General features: G+C 38.2%; 1 protein-coding gene across 3 annotated transcripts in view; it reads right to left on the bottom strand.

The window, feature by feature from the left end:
* The window catches only part of antxr2a (ANTXR cell adhesion molecule 2a), a 218,968-nt gene that overhangs the window by 133,650 nt on the left and 71,441 nt on the right, over positions 1 to 13,877 (bottom strand). For all 3 annotated transcript variants that reach the window (XM_072253137.1, XM_072253135.1, XM_072253136.1), the window contains exons 9-10: positions 11,062 to 11,160; positions 7,297 to 7,366 (exon numbers count right to left, since the gene is read on the bottom strand). In XM_072253137.1, coding sequence (XP_072109238.1) covers positions 7,297 to 7,366; positions 11,062 to 11,160 — 169 coding nt within the window. The remainder of the gene's footprint in view (positions 1 to 7,296; positions 7,367 to 11,061; positions 11,161 to 13,877) is intronic.

Below are 13,877 nucleotides of genomic sequence, written 5' to 3'. Positions count from 1 at the left end.
CCACTCATTGATATAGGAGGGGCAATTTACAGCAATTAGTTAACTACCAACTCACATACTATTCACCACAGGTAACATTCCACCACCATTCCTCAATGTATTAAATTAATTCACTGAACAGAAATAAGGTAGCAAACATCACCTCTTTACTTAACTGCACCTTGACCCCTCACTCACAGAATCCTATGTTCTGTCAATGCATTTCACAATAAGGCTCAATTAATTACAACCCACAATAGTAGTAGCTAAATGAAGGGACTGGATGTACTGTGGGCATATTGTCTGAAGATTTGGAGATGAGTGGGTAAGCATTTTTCAGGAAGACTTACAGAATCTGAAAGGAGATGCTGGACTTGTCAAGTATTTGGATAAATATTTGGCAAATGGAGGAGAATTGGGGAAACAATCTTTGCACTCTGGCTGGGAGAGCAAAAAAGGCGGAATATTGATTTAAGTGAGAAGAAATTACAAAGTACTAAATTAAACACAGAACGGGCTAGAAATACGCAGAATCACCACGAAGTCCATAGGGAGAGAAATCCAGTTAACACTTCAGTTTGGGTAGCCTTCAAAAAAGGAAAGTGAAAAAACAATGGGTTTAAATTGCAGGGAAGGAGGTGTAGCTGGAAAGGACAATGGGAGTGTTGGCAATAAATCATATGGGGGGTTGGAAATATTTATGAAATGGAGAAAAATCAGAGTACTGTGAGCTTTTTCCCTTCAGTTACAAGGAAAAAATGTGGAATATTATTTAAATGGAAAGAAAATATTAAAATTAAAAATTTTAAAAATGTGCTGGAAATACTCAGCAGGTCAGACAGTAACTATGCAGGTAAAGGCAAGATTAACTCGGTGACACATTGTTCTTGTTGTTATCAGTTATTCGATGAGAATGAAAAACAATAGAACATACTGCAACTGCAAGATGTGAGATTGCTAGAAATCTGAAACTAATGACCAGCACCATCTATGGAGAATATGTTATAGGTGGATGGCCTTACACCAGAACTGACTAGTTCTGACACAAACAAGAACGTTTAGTTCTCTGAAACTGTTGAATTCAATACTGTATCCTGAGAGCTACAACATACCGAGATGGAAGATAAGTTGCTGGTCCACATCCTTACACAGGGCTACAACTAGAAGTCATGGGTTAAGGGTGAAAAGTTTAAGAGGAACATGAAGGGAAACTTCTTCACTCAGGGGGCATGAGAGCGTGTGGAACAAGCTGCCAGTGGAAATGGTGCATACAATCTCAATTTTGACATTTAAGAGAAGTTTGGATAGGTACATGGATAGTAGAGGTATGGAGGACTATGGTCTGGTTGCAGGTCTCTGGGCATAGGCAAATTAAATGGTTCAGCAAGTACTAGATGGGACAAAGGGCCTGTTTCTGTGCTGTACCTTTCTATGACTCTATGTACTTGACTGCAATCATACAAGAGGCCAAAGGCAGAGAAGTCAGAGTGGGAATGAGGAAGAGAATGAAAGTGATTGGTAACTAGAAGCTTGAACTCATCCTTGTCGACTAACGGAGGGTGCTCTGTGAAGTAGTCACCCATCCTGCTTTTGACTTCCGCAGCACAATGATGAGCGCTAAACGCAATACCCTAGTCTTGAAAAAAGTTGCAATTGATTTGCTGCTTCATTTGAAAACATTGTTTAGTTCGCTAGGATGTTCAAACGAGCCGCAGTGGAGAAGGGGAGAAGTTGATAGAGCCAGAAATAAGTCACAAAGGAAAGTTCTACTGCTTTCTTTGAAATTCTTTATCATTATGAAACTAGCTGAGGTCATTTTTTAAAAAACTGAGTTCGCATAGAAAGTGGCTCAGAATGTAAGAATCAAAATTTACTTGAAGCAAAAAAAAAGCAAGTTTAAATTCTCTTGGCAACTGCAAATTAGATCAAAGCCTTGCTTTGCATCTAAAGCCATTGTGACATTTCCAGCATCTGCAGAATTCCTCGTGTTTGCGACATTAATGTGCTCATTGATTACCTGTTAAAAGAAACACAAGCCTTTAAGACTGTCCACCATGAAATATGGAATTATCATGGTAACACAACCAGTGCAACTTCACTACAGCGAGACACTATAACTAGAGTGTTCAGGTAAAAGTAATTAACATCTGATGCAAGCACATTCCTCAGAGTATCCATTGGTTAAAACACTGAGCATCTGTTGGATAAAAGCCTGAGGGTCTACTGGAGCATGCCTGAAGCAACACTCCCAAAGGCCTGGATGATACATTTGGGGAAGCCTAAAGCATCATTTTAAGAGGCCTGAAGTGACTGTTAGAGGAAGTTCCAAACATCTGTCAGCAGAGCTGGAATCAGTCAGTCATCAGAGAAAACCGTACCTGCAAGTATAATGCCAAATGGTCCAGCTAAAATTAGGAAAGGTTTATGTATGTATTTACTTAATTGAAATAATTTGATTTATTAGTCACTGTCATTAATTGCAGCATTAATTATTTCAAATCTTGCAGATTTGATAAATAACTTTGACCAGATATGCTTCTGAATTATATTTTACCAGGATATTAATTGTTCAAAATAAAGAGTTACACTTGCACTGCAAACCACAATTTCAGATCAAAACTGTTTAGTCTGATAGCATTTCTCAATAATACCTGATCTTGATACTAGATAAGGATTTAGCTTCTGTCTTTTGGTCTTCTACTCATTTCCTTTCATTGTGTTGCGCTTTCTTTTGTTTGGGGGATATTAGAAGTTGACCTTTCTTTATTATGATAACAAGCAGACAAAATATTATTTTCCAACAAGAGATCTATGTTTAAAGAGGACAGTTAAAACAATGCAATTGAATTGTATTGCTTTCAAACTGATAGCACGTAATAATTTAATCTGTGTGATTAAACAGCCCCTTAATCCAACAGTGAGATACCTTAAAGTGGTATGCGATCCTAACTTCACAACCAATTATGTAGTAAAATTTCTACCGTCTTTATGCTGCTTTTAGTCAATAGATCAGTTTCACCCAGAGAATTTTGGACTATTAATACACATGGGGTCAGAGTTTCTGGCATTATGCTGGAAGCACAGGGTTAATTACGTCTTCAGACTCGTTTTGCTTTAATTTTCAAGTAATTTGTGTAGTTTTTTTATAATTTACTTCAATTTTAGTTGTATTAATTTATCTGTCAGTATGAGATACAATTAATTAGTTAAAATCAATGGCAGTTCTAATAATAGACAAGACCTCATCCCAAGCTTTGCCTTTTATCTGGGGTCATTGTTGTCACTTCGACCTTGTTCCTGGACTCAAGGGTGTAAAGAACAAACAAACATATGTCCTCTGCAGCCACTCACTTAAGTAAGGATCTGCTGGGACAGCAGACAGCAATTCAACATGGTGGGTCTGGTTCACCAAAATTGGGTTCCTCTTTAATCTACCTATACATCAGAATTATAATTAGTACCAATATTTACTACTTTCTATGGAGAGAAAGTAAGTCAGAGACTACGTGCTAAACAAAGCTGCTGCTGGTATAATTCAACTATCAACGTAATTTTGACCCTATAAGCTAAAAGAGTAAAACTCAAACTGGGATTTCAATGTTGTGCAACCATTCAGCGCTCTACGTTCTCTGATCATTTCTGAGAGCATATATTTATCCAGAACATTTGCGGAGAACAAAAATGTGGGTTGTAAAAATGTTCCCTTTTGGGGTGGATATTACTGGAATTTTTAGCCTGATAAAAATACCTTTTTGTTTACAGGTATTGTCACCTAGAAACATCAATCAGGTAAGTAAGAGGATTGTGTCCAGGAATGAATATGGATATCTATCAGAAGCCACTATAATGTGGGAAAAGCCACTGGGTGAAGGAAGAAAGGAGCTACTGTACGGAAGTACAGTAAAGACTGAACACGAAACAAAGATTTATACAACTGACAAGCTGCAGTAACTGATTTCTCACCATTAGTTATTCAAGATGCTTATACAAATAATATACACTTTTTATTAATTTCATTTTTTAAATATCTTCCCCCCATCAACCTTCCAGTCATAATAACAGCAGAATCTTAAGGATAGCACAGTTGCTGAATTTTATTTCTTAATCTCACTTTGCCCATCCTATTAGCCCCTTGTTTTCCTATCAGAGAAGACGAGTCTACATTCTTGTGGCCACGTTTCCAAAGCTACTCATTACTCCAATCAGCATCCAGCTAGACAGAAGGAGAAAAAGATGCAAGCACTAATGAACTTTCAATTAAGTTCCTGAAGTTTAATTAATGCTGCAAACTTTCAAAGACATTGGCATATTTTTCAGTGTCATTAAATTTTGACATGAACATTTTAAGCCTTTTGAGGAAAAAATAGATTTCAAATAATAGCATTTTGATTACAATGCTTAGCTTACAGGACCTCAGTGGCACCAACTTGGCTTGTAACTTACAGGAATATTTCACCAAGGAAAACTGCACATTCAAAATTCAGATATAGAAACCCCATTATAAAACACAAGTATTGCAAGAAGGATTTAGTTTTGTACTGGATTCAGAAATAAAGTTTATTCATTTAAGGTGAATCTGCAACTTTACCAGTTGACCAATTCAAATTTTGTAGTTCCAAATATAATACTATCCTAGCCTGGAAACTGCAGAATAAAACAATGAAAAATGTAATAAAATCTGGAAAGAGGAGAAAAGCTATTGTTCGCTTTAATCCTCAGAAAAACAGTTTTAGAGTCATAGAATGATACAGCACAGACTAGTCTGTGCAAAACTATTAATCTGCCTAGTCTCATTGACCAGCACCCGGACCGTAGCCCTCCACACCCTCCCATCCATGTACCTATCCAAATTTCTCCTAAACATTGAAATCAAATCTGCATCCACCACTTCCACTGGCATCTTGTTCTACACTCTCACTACTCTCTAGGTGAAGAAGCTCCAGCTCATGTTCCCCTTAAACATTCCATTTTTTACCTTTAATCAGTGACCTCTAGTTGTAGTCTCACCCAACCTTATCGGAAAAAGCCTACTTGCATTTACCCTTCTAAACTCGTCATAATTTTTGGATACCTCTATCAAGTCTCCCCTCATTCTACACTCTAGGGAATATAGTCCTAAGTTCTTCAACCTTTCCCTATAACTCGGGTCCTCAAGTCTTCACAATATCCTTGTAAATTTTCTCTGCACTCTTTCAGTCTTATTGACATCCTTCCTATAGGTGACCAAAACTGCAGACAATACTCCAAATTAGGCCTCACCAATGTCTTATACAACTTCAACGTAACATCCCAACTCCTGTGCTCAATTCTTTGATTTACGAATGCCATGTGTCAAAATTTTTCTGTGACTCCCCCTTCAAGGTATTATGGATCTGTATTCCCAGGTCCCTCTCGTGTACCACACTCCTCAGAGTCCTACCGCTCACCATGTAAAGCCTACCCTGGTTTGTCCTCCCAAACTGCAACATATCACACTTGTTTGCATTAAATTCCATTTGCCCTTTTTCTACTGATTTGTCCAGCTGGTCCAGATCCAACTGCAAGTTGTGATAGCCTTCCTCACTGTCCACTACACCCCCACTCTTGGTGTCATCTTCAAATCTGTAATCCCATCCAGATTAACAATAATTCTATTTAGTGAGGTATAATGGAGCAATTTGTAATGCCCCACAGAAGCCTCAAACATAACAGTCCCAAACTTAATTAATCCATTTGTCTAATTAATGGGGAAACTTAATAGCTGCATATGAAGCCTTACAAATTTGTCAACTTGTAATACTGGCAGTTATTTGACAAAACAGAAAACTGCGCAGGTATTTCTGTTCCAAAGAAAAACATGGAACCAATACAATCAAGTTATCTGTGACCCATAAAAATGTTTCCAGTTATTAGGAAAGTGGCAGAAGTTGTCTTTGGCAATACTGCTTTTTGCTCACCACAGCTCAGTGTGGATTTCAAGTCAACAAAGTTCTAAATAGCACTGTAGCCTCAGGATTGTATGCAAGTGAGTCTGGTATCAGGGATCCTTCATGAAATTGGAGACAAGGGAAAGAGCTCATTACTTGCCAATACAAAGAAGAATGGCTAGTTTTCCATGGTGCCCATTATTTCAGCACTTGTTACAGCACCTCTTCAACTCAGGGTCTTTGGTCCAAGTATCTTTATCAATGAACTTTCTTCCACCATTAAGGTTTGATGTGAAGTAGTCTCTGCATGTTGCAAAACTTGGGTGACAAATGGAAAGCAACACCTATGACCTCAAGGTACTGGCAATCTTCAACATGATAGATCAAGTCTCCCCGCTTGTCATTTAATGATAGTTCATCACCATAACATTGCCAAACACTCACAGCCAACAACCTCCAAGTCTCCACTGCCAGGTAGCCACAAAATTGTTCAGTTTATAAAAGCAGATCAGAGTTTAGATCTTCTGTGTACAATGACTTACCTCATAATTTCTCAACTATTTACAAGGCACAACTCAAGAGGACAACCAAATATTCTCCAGTTGCCTGGACAAGTGGAGTTCCATCAACATTCAAGAAGCCAGCAGAATTCTGGCCAAGCAACACACTTGGTTGCTACCCATTCCCACTTCAAACATCCTTCCTCTCTTTCATCCATCCAACCACTAATATTCAGACATGGTTCCACAATATTCTGCTGTAATTTGTCATGTGCTCTTCAAAACTACCTCCATAATTTCCAGTCACCTCCACTTAGATGGCAAAGGAAGTAGGTGCTTTGAATGCACCACCTCCCCGCCCCCACTGTACAGCACAATGTCCTGACTTAAAAGTCATAGAGTCTTGGTCAAAATACTGGAAGCTCTGAACTAACAAGACTGCAGGAGCACCTTCCTACATGAACTAAGGCTCATTGTCACCTTCTCAAATTCAATTAGAAATGAGCAATGAATGAAGAAATGCTTTTCTATTTCTATCAGTTCTCTCAGGTGACAACCTTCAGGACTCATGCGTCCTTCATCTTTAAAGTACTGACAAAACAGAAAATTGCATTCACTCAATTGGAGTGAAGACTGCTACAAGATAGCCACTTACTAGTTCTGACATGTCCTGGAAGTTCACCTGAATAGGTTGGAGAAACCTGTATTATCCTTGTCTTCTAGCTTGAATTTTTCACATGTTAAGTACAGCAAATATATTCAGATTCAGACAGAAGACAGCAAATTGCGAGGAAGTGAACAATAATGAAATGGTAAGCAGTGCAGTACACGGTGAAGCCAGGGATTTGATAATATCCTGTCAAATACCTGGTTTATTTATAATTACAGACGTAAACTAATTGAATACTTACTGCCCCACTTCTTGCAATGTGGGTGCTGGGCACAGCAGGTAATTATCCATCACCTTGATACTTCTCTCATCTGGAAAATAAATCATTGGATGAGCTCCTTAGACTGAACTGTTTAATGAACTGGTGAAAAAACTTGCTTCCAAAGATATTAAATTTAACATTTATTTTAAGAAGCCCATTAAACTTTGAAGCAAGAATGACATGGATGCACATCAAAATTACACATACATTCCAGAAAATTAACCTCTGTGAATTCATGTATAACAAAACAGGGAGTAAACTTGATGGGGCCAAGATAAAGAAAAATAAAGCATATCTGATCATCTGAAAGAAATTTACACTTTATCAGGAAAAAATTCAAAACTATGAACTTCTGTGTTTCCCAAAATTCAAAAATATTCTCCAATTTTCTTGCTGTGCTATAAAGAGTTTCTAGATAGTAAGGATCACATATTAGGAGACCTGTAGCATAACTAACACCTTTCCAAGACTAAAAATCAGTATCACTATTCACAATCCAACATCAGGAACATAATGATCAAACTGTAAGATGCATAAATGTTTCCAAAATAATATCTGCATATTAAGAAAATTATCACATATCTCTGAACCACATGACTTCTATGTATCATAATTCTTTGCATCCCTGTATCTATTGTTACCGTTGCTAATTCTTATCTTCACATCTGTAACAAAGAGTTCTCATGTTATGATATGATAAAAGGAAAATCAAGTAGCTACCTGTGTAAAAAGATTCCCTCAAGCTTTGCTGAACTAATTTTCCTGAGGCAAGAATGTTCAAATATTTATGAACTCACAACTAAATTTTAATTCTAAAATTGAAATTTCAAGTTATTTAATACTGGAATGAGCCTGATATTCTCTCATTTTTAATGTTTTCAGTAGCTCTTTTAGAAGCTACACTTTTGTTCTAAACCACTTCCAATCCATGCTCCTTGAATAGCTCCTGAACTACCAGCGGCCATCACTGGACACATTGCTATTCTTCCACACCAACGTTACATGCAGTTGACTACTTCAGATCTGGATGGACTACTTCCATAACACATCCAAAGATGCAGCCTGTTTCATTTTGGTCAGAGCTTAGGGAAGTAAGTTGGAGACATTTTCCCTTGCTTCAATGCACTTCCTTCTCCAGTTCCTACAGTTCTCTTACGTCCCTCCCCTTCTCCCTCCTATCCACTCATTCTTCACCTTCATCAGCTCCCTTTGTCCATTTTGTTTCTAGACACCTTCATTACATTGTCTCCATTCTCTTCCATCCACTCTTTCTTCAATAAACTCTCATCATCCTCATCTTTTCTCCTTCTATTCCACTGTCTAGAGCTGCACCCCTTCTCCCAAAGGCTCTTCTTCCCTCTTCTCTCTGTCCTCACCTCATGCTTTCTTCTATTTAATCCACTTATTTCCTTCCTGTCATTCACATCCCCTTGCTCTCCCTTTGCCTCCCCATCCTTCATCCTTTCCACTCTCCTCTTCCTTTTCCATGTAATTTTACTTTCTCCACACTATCTCCCCAAATCTCCATTCATACACCATCTCCACCTCTATAATATCCTTTCCCAACACCATTACTTCTCATCAACAAATCCCTCGGACTCCATTTCAGTGTGCCTCCTCAGTGTTGATAGTTTAGGTGTAGAGTCCCCACCACCAGTGGTGAGTCATCTCACGGCTGTAATAGACACCAGCCTTCACTTATTTGCACAGTGATTGTGAAAATTAGGTAGGGCTTAGCCCAGTGAAAGAACTATTAGCTTTACTGATAAAGAAAAATAATTTAATTAAAACTATTAGGTTTAATTTGCACAAAACAATTTGTGAAGTGTTAATTCCTTGAAGTTCATAAGGAGAGAGATTCTGTCCAAAAACAGTTCATTTTTCAGATCACTGTGCTTTCTATTCTCCCCCTTTTCACTGTTCCATTAATTTTCTAGCAATCAGTTTTTCTAATAGCAACACACACAAAATGCTGGAGGAACTCAGCAGGTCAGGCAGCATCCATGGAAATGAATAAACAGTCGATGTTTCGGGCTGACACCCTTCTTCAGGACTGGAAAGGAAGGGGGAGGATGGAAGAATAAAAAAAGGATAGCTGAAACCAGGTAGGTAGGAAAGGTAAAGGACTGGAGAGGAAAGAATCTTTCTAATGCAGCGGATTCCAGTTAACTGGGACACATCAAAACCAGTACATGTTGGCCCAATTAAGCGGCTGCCCCAATTACCACAAGTTTCATGAAAATAGTTAAAAAGGTATAAAAAGGATATACTACCATTTAAATGACTAAAAGATTATGTATTTAAAAGAAAAAAGAATGCTACCAATGCGACTACAGTACTATAATACTACATATTAGTTCTTAACAATTATCAACAGGGGAATTCATCCAGTGTATGCTGCTATTTTCATTTGATTGACTGTAAATGAACAAAATCAGTGTAATCTAGATAATCAAAATCACCTAATATAGATAATGGACTGCCTTCATACAATATTCTCAACAATTGCATCCTCCAAATCTTCATTTTCATTGTAACACTCAAGGTGATTGTTGATACCTTCAAATTCTGTGTAGTCCCTCACATGCTGAAATCGTTTCATTTTTACTCACGGCCGTTTCTGTCACCTCTAAGCCTAAATGCTTGAAACTACAGTGAGCAAAACAGTTCTAAATTGTCTCACAGCTTACTACTCAAAAACCATCAGTGACAAAAATCACTGCTTATCAAACACACGCAACTGACACTATTATAAGAATTTTTGCTCTAAGCACAGTGTAGTGTCTAACGGCCACCCAAGTTCACATGACTGATGCTAGTTAGAAACTGTTGGACAACAGTGTCCTGTCTTAATTGAGCAACACAGTGTCCCAAATAAATGAAGGGGACCCCGGCTATTTTCTTAATTACTTTTTGTTCTTTAAGAATTGTCCAAAATCAGTGGCTGCCTTGATTAACCCATGTCCCAATTAACTAGAATCTGCTGTATAAAGGCAAAATATTTAAAGGGAACATGAGGGGGAATTTCTTCACTCAGAGGGTTGTGAGAGGGTGAAATGAGCTGCCAGAAAAAGTGGTGGAGTGGGTTCAATTATAAAACTTAAGAGAAACTTTGATCAGTGCACGAATGGGACAGATATGGGCAGCTCAGGTCCAGGTGCAAGTCGATGGTACTGAACAGTATAACAGTTTGGCCTGGACTAGAAATGTAATGCTCCATGTCTCTCTATATTGTGAATAGCAGTCATGCCTTAAAGCTATGAGTGAAAAATCAAACTGCTGGAGAAACTCAGTGGGTCAGACAGCATCAGCATCATGATGCAGGGACCCGTTCCGAAACAACATCTATTCTTGTCTTCACAGATGCTGCCAGACCTTCTGAGTTTCTGCATCCCACTGGTTTTTGTTAGCACCTGCACATTCCTACATCTCTTTTAAAGCTTTGAAACTACTGATAGCTCTCAGCAGCAGAAACCCCTACAAATTTCATCTATATATACTGAAAGAAAGAGCAAATTGCAAATGATCGTTTTTCGTTTGGTGTCTGACATTTCTGCTAATTTTGTCCAGCAGCTTACGTTAATTGAATTTGTAAGTTAAACAATGCAGTGCAGGGACGGGACTTCCACTTTATTAAGTGGATTATTGTTAATCCCGAAGAGCACAGATGTTTCACAAACTGAAGATTGCAACTATAAATCTATACTGATGCAGAAATAATGATAGATTTATTTATATACTTACTTATAATGGTGGAGGCATTTATGTAATAGCTGCATACAATCGAATCTTCCTGTCTGCCTGCTCTAAAGCCATTTCCCCTCAGCACAATCTCAAATTTTTCTGTAAATATAAACATGACAACTCATAATTAGACAAGTACAATTTGGAAAATACTGCATTAGTCTTGATTAAAATAATGATAATCGTCAAATTACAAATAAAAGTAGATATTCTGCTACAGATTGAGAAAAATAATACAATTACATGAAGTGATACCAGTCACTGGTTGGGAGAAGGAACACTGGTTTGTGTGATAATGATATCTGAAGAGCTGCTCTCTCATTTTTTTTAATCAATATACCAATCGACAAATTGTATATTTTCAATGATATTTCTCATAATTGAGTAACATGCAACTAACAGGTTGGAAATATTTTTAACTCTCTTGCCATATGGATTTTCATTTCAAACTTACAGGTCAGGTAAAAAAGGATTATAGAAGACAAATTCTAATTCTGAAAGCTTTTGTAAACAAAAAAAAATCCATTTGAGACAATACTCAAAATTATAACATTGAATCAGGATAAAATTAAATTTGAAACTATCATCATCAGCATCATTATGTTCCGTGACGTATGACATGGACAATCATGGTCTTTCCATGACTGTGATTGTTCTTGCCAAATTTTTCTACAGAAGTGATTTGCCATTGCCTTCTTCATTACAAGATGGGTGACCCTCGCCATTATCAATACTCTTCAGAGATTGTCTGCCTGGCGTCAGAATCAGGTTTATTATCACCAGCATGTATCGTGAAATTTGTTAACTTAACAGTAGCAGTTCAATGCAATACATAATATAGAAGAAAAAAAGCAAAATAAAATAATAATAATAAGTAAATCAATTACAGTATACGTATATTGAATAGATTAAAAATTGTGCAAAAACCAGAAATAATATATATTAAAAAAGTGAGGTGGTGTCCAAGGGTTCAATTCCATTTAGGATTTGGATGGCAGAGGGGAAGAAGCTGTTCCTGAATCGCTGAGTGTGTGCCTTCAGGCTTCTGTATCTCCTACCTGATGGTAACAGTGAAAAAAGGGCATGTCTTGGGTGCTGGAGGTCCTTAATAATGGACACTGCCTTTCTGAGACACTGCTCCTTGAAGATGTCCTGGGTACTTTGTAGGCTAGTACCCAAGATGGAGCTGACTAAATTTACAACCCTCTGCAGCTTCTTTCAGTCCTGTGCAGTAGCCCCCCCCCCCCCCCAACACCAGACAGTGATGCAGCCTGTCAGGATGCTCTCCACAGTACAACTATAGAAGTTTTTGAGTGTATCCGCTGACATACCAAATCTCTTCAAACTCCTAATGAAGTATAGTCGCTGTCTTGACTTCTTTATAACTACATCGATATGTTGGGACAGAACCAGGACTTGTGATATCCACCAACTTCTCACATTGACGATCCAGCACCTGCTCTCATGGCTTCACAACCCTGATAGGGTGGGCAGATGCTATACCTTGCCCAAAGATGATCTGCAGGCTAGCAGAAGGAAGGAGTGTCTTACACCCCCTTTGGCAGAGATGTATCTCCACCCTGCCACCCGTTGAAACATAAATAATATACCAGAAGATAGGTTAATGTTGGCCTAGAATGTTTATATTCCAGAAATTATTTTTATTCTTACTGAGCTATAACGCAGACTAGGCCCTTCCAGCCCTTCGAGCTGCGCCGCCCAGCAACCCCAGATTAACCCTAGCATAATCATGGGACAACTTACAGCGACCAATTAACCTAACAACCGGAATGCCTTTGGACTTTGGGAGGAAACAGAACACCTGGAGGAAATCCACAAGGTCACAGGGAGAATATGCAAATACCTCACAGACAGCAGCGGGAATTGAACCCCCGTCTCTGGTGCTGTGATGCATTGTGAAAATAAAATGAATATCCAAATTTACTGCACAGATGACTATGGGTGTCATTATACAATTATTATCTTATATGAGCTGAAAAAGACATTAAGTGTCCTTCGGTAAAAGCTATCTGTCATGGGAAGCAGAAATAGAAAATGATTACTGTGTGGAATTTGTGGTGCAGCTTGTGATCAGGCCAATGAAAATAATACGTGACCTCCTCTCTCTCAACACTTACCTGCATGTAGACATCTTCCCCGAAGTTCACATATTATCCGTGATATTTTTAAAAGACCTCGATCCCACTCTGTCCATACAAACCATGAATTACCCATCCATACTAATCCTATTTACTAGCTCTTGGTCCTTAGCCTTCAATGCTTTGGTAAATGAAGTGCACATCTAGGTTCAAAGTAAGTTTTATTAGAAAAGTACACATACATCGCCCCATGCAAGCCTGAGATTCATTTTCCTGCGGGCATACTCAGCAAATCTATAAAATAGTAACTATAACAGGATCAACAAAAGAGATCAACCAAAGTGTAGAAGACAACAAACTGTGCAAAAGCAAATACAAATAAATAGCAATAAATAACAATAACATGAGATAAAAAGTCCTTAAATTGATATTATTGGTTGTGGGAACATCTCAATTGATGCAAAAGTGAGTGTAGTTATCTCCTTAGTTCAAGAGCCTGATGGTTGAGGGGTGCTTCTTATGTTCTGCAGTCAGGCAGGTCCTCCAGCTTACAACCACCCTTTGAGTGGAAAAGTTCTTCTTCCGATCCCTTTACTCCAAACTATGCTCCCTAGTTTTAGATACCTCTTCTATGGGGAAAGGTCTCCTACATTCTATCCTATTTTAGCCCTCATAGTTTTGTATGTCTCTACCAGGTCTCTCCCTAGCCTCCATTGC

This window comes from Mobula birostris, chromosome 3, assembly GCF_030028105.1.
Source record: "Mobula birostris isolate sMobBir1 chromosome 3, sMobBir1.hap1, whole genome shotgun sequence".
NCBI lineage: Eukaryota > Metazoa > Chordata > Chondrichthyes > Myliobatiformes > Myliobatidae > Mobula > Mobula birostris.
Note: the sequence above shows the minus strand (reverse complement) of the source record. Positions and strands in the feature narration are given on the sequence as shown.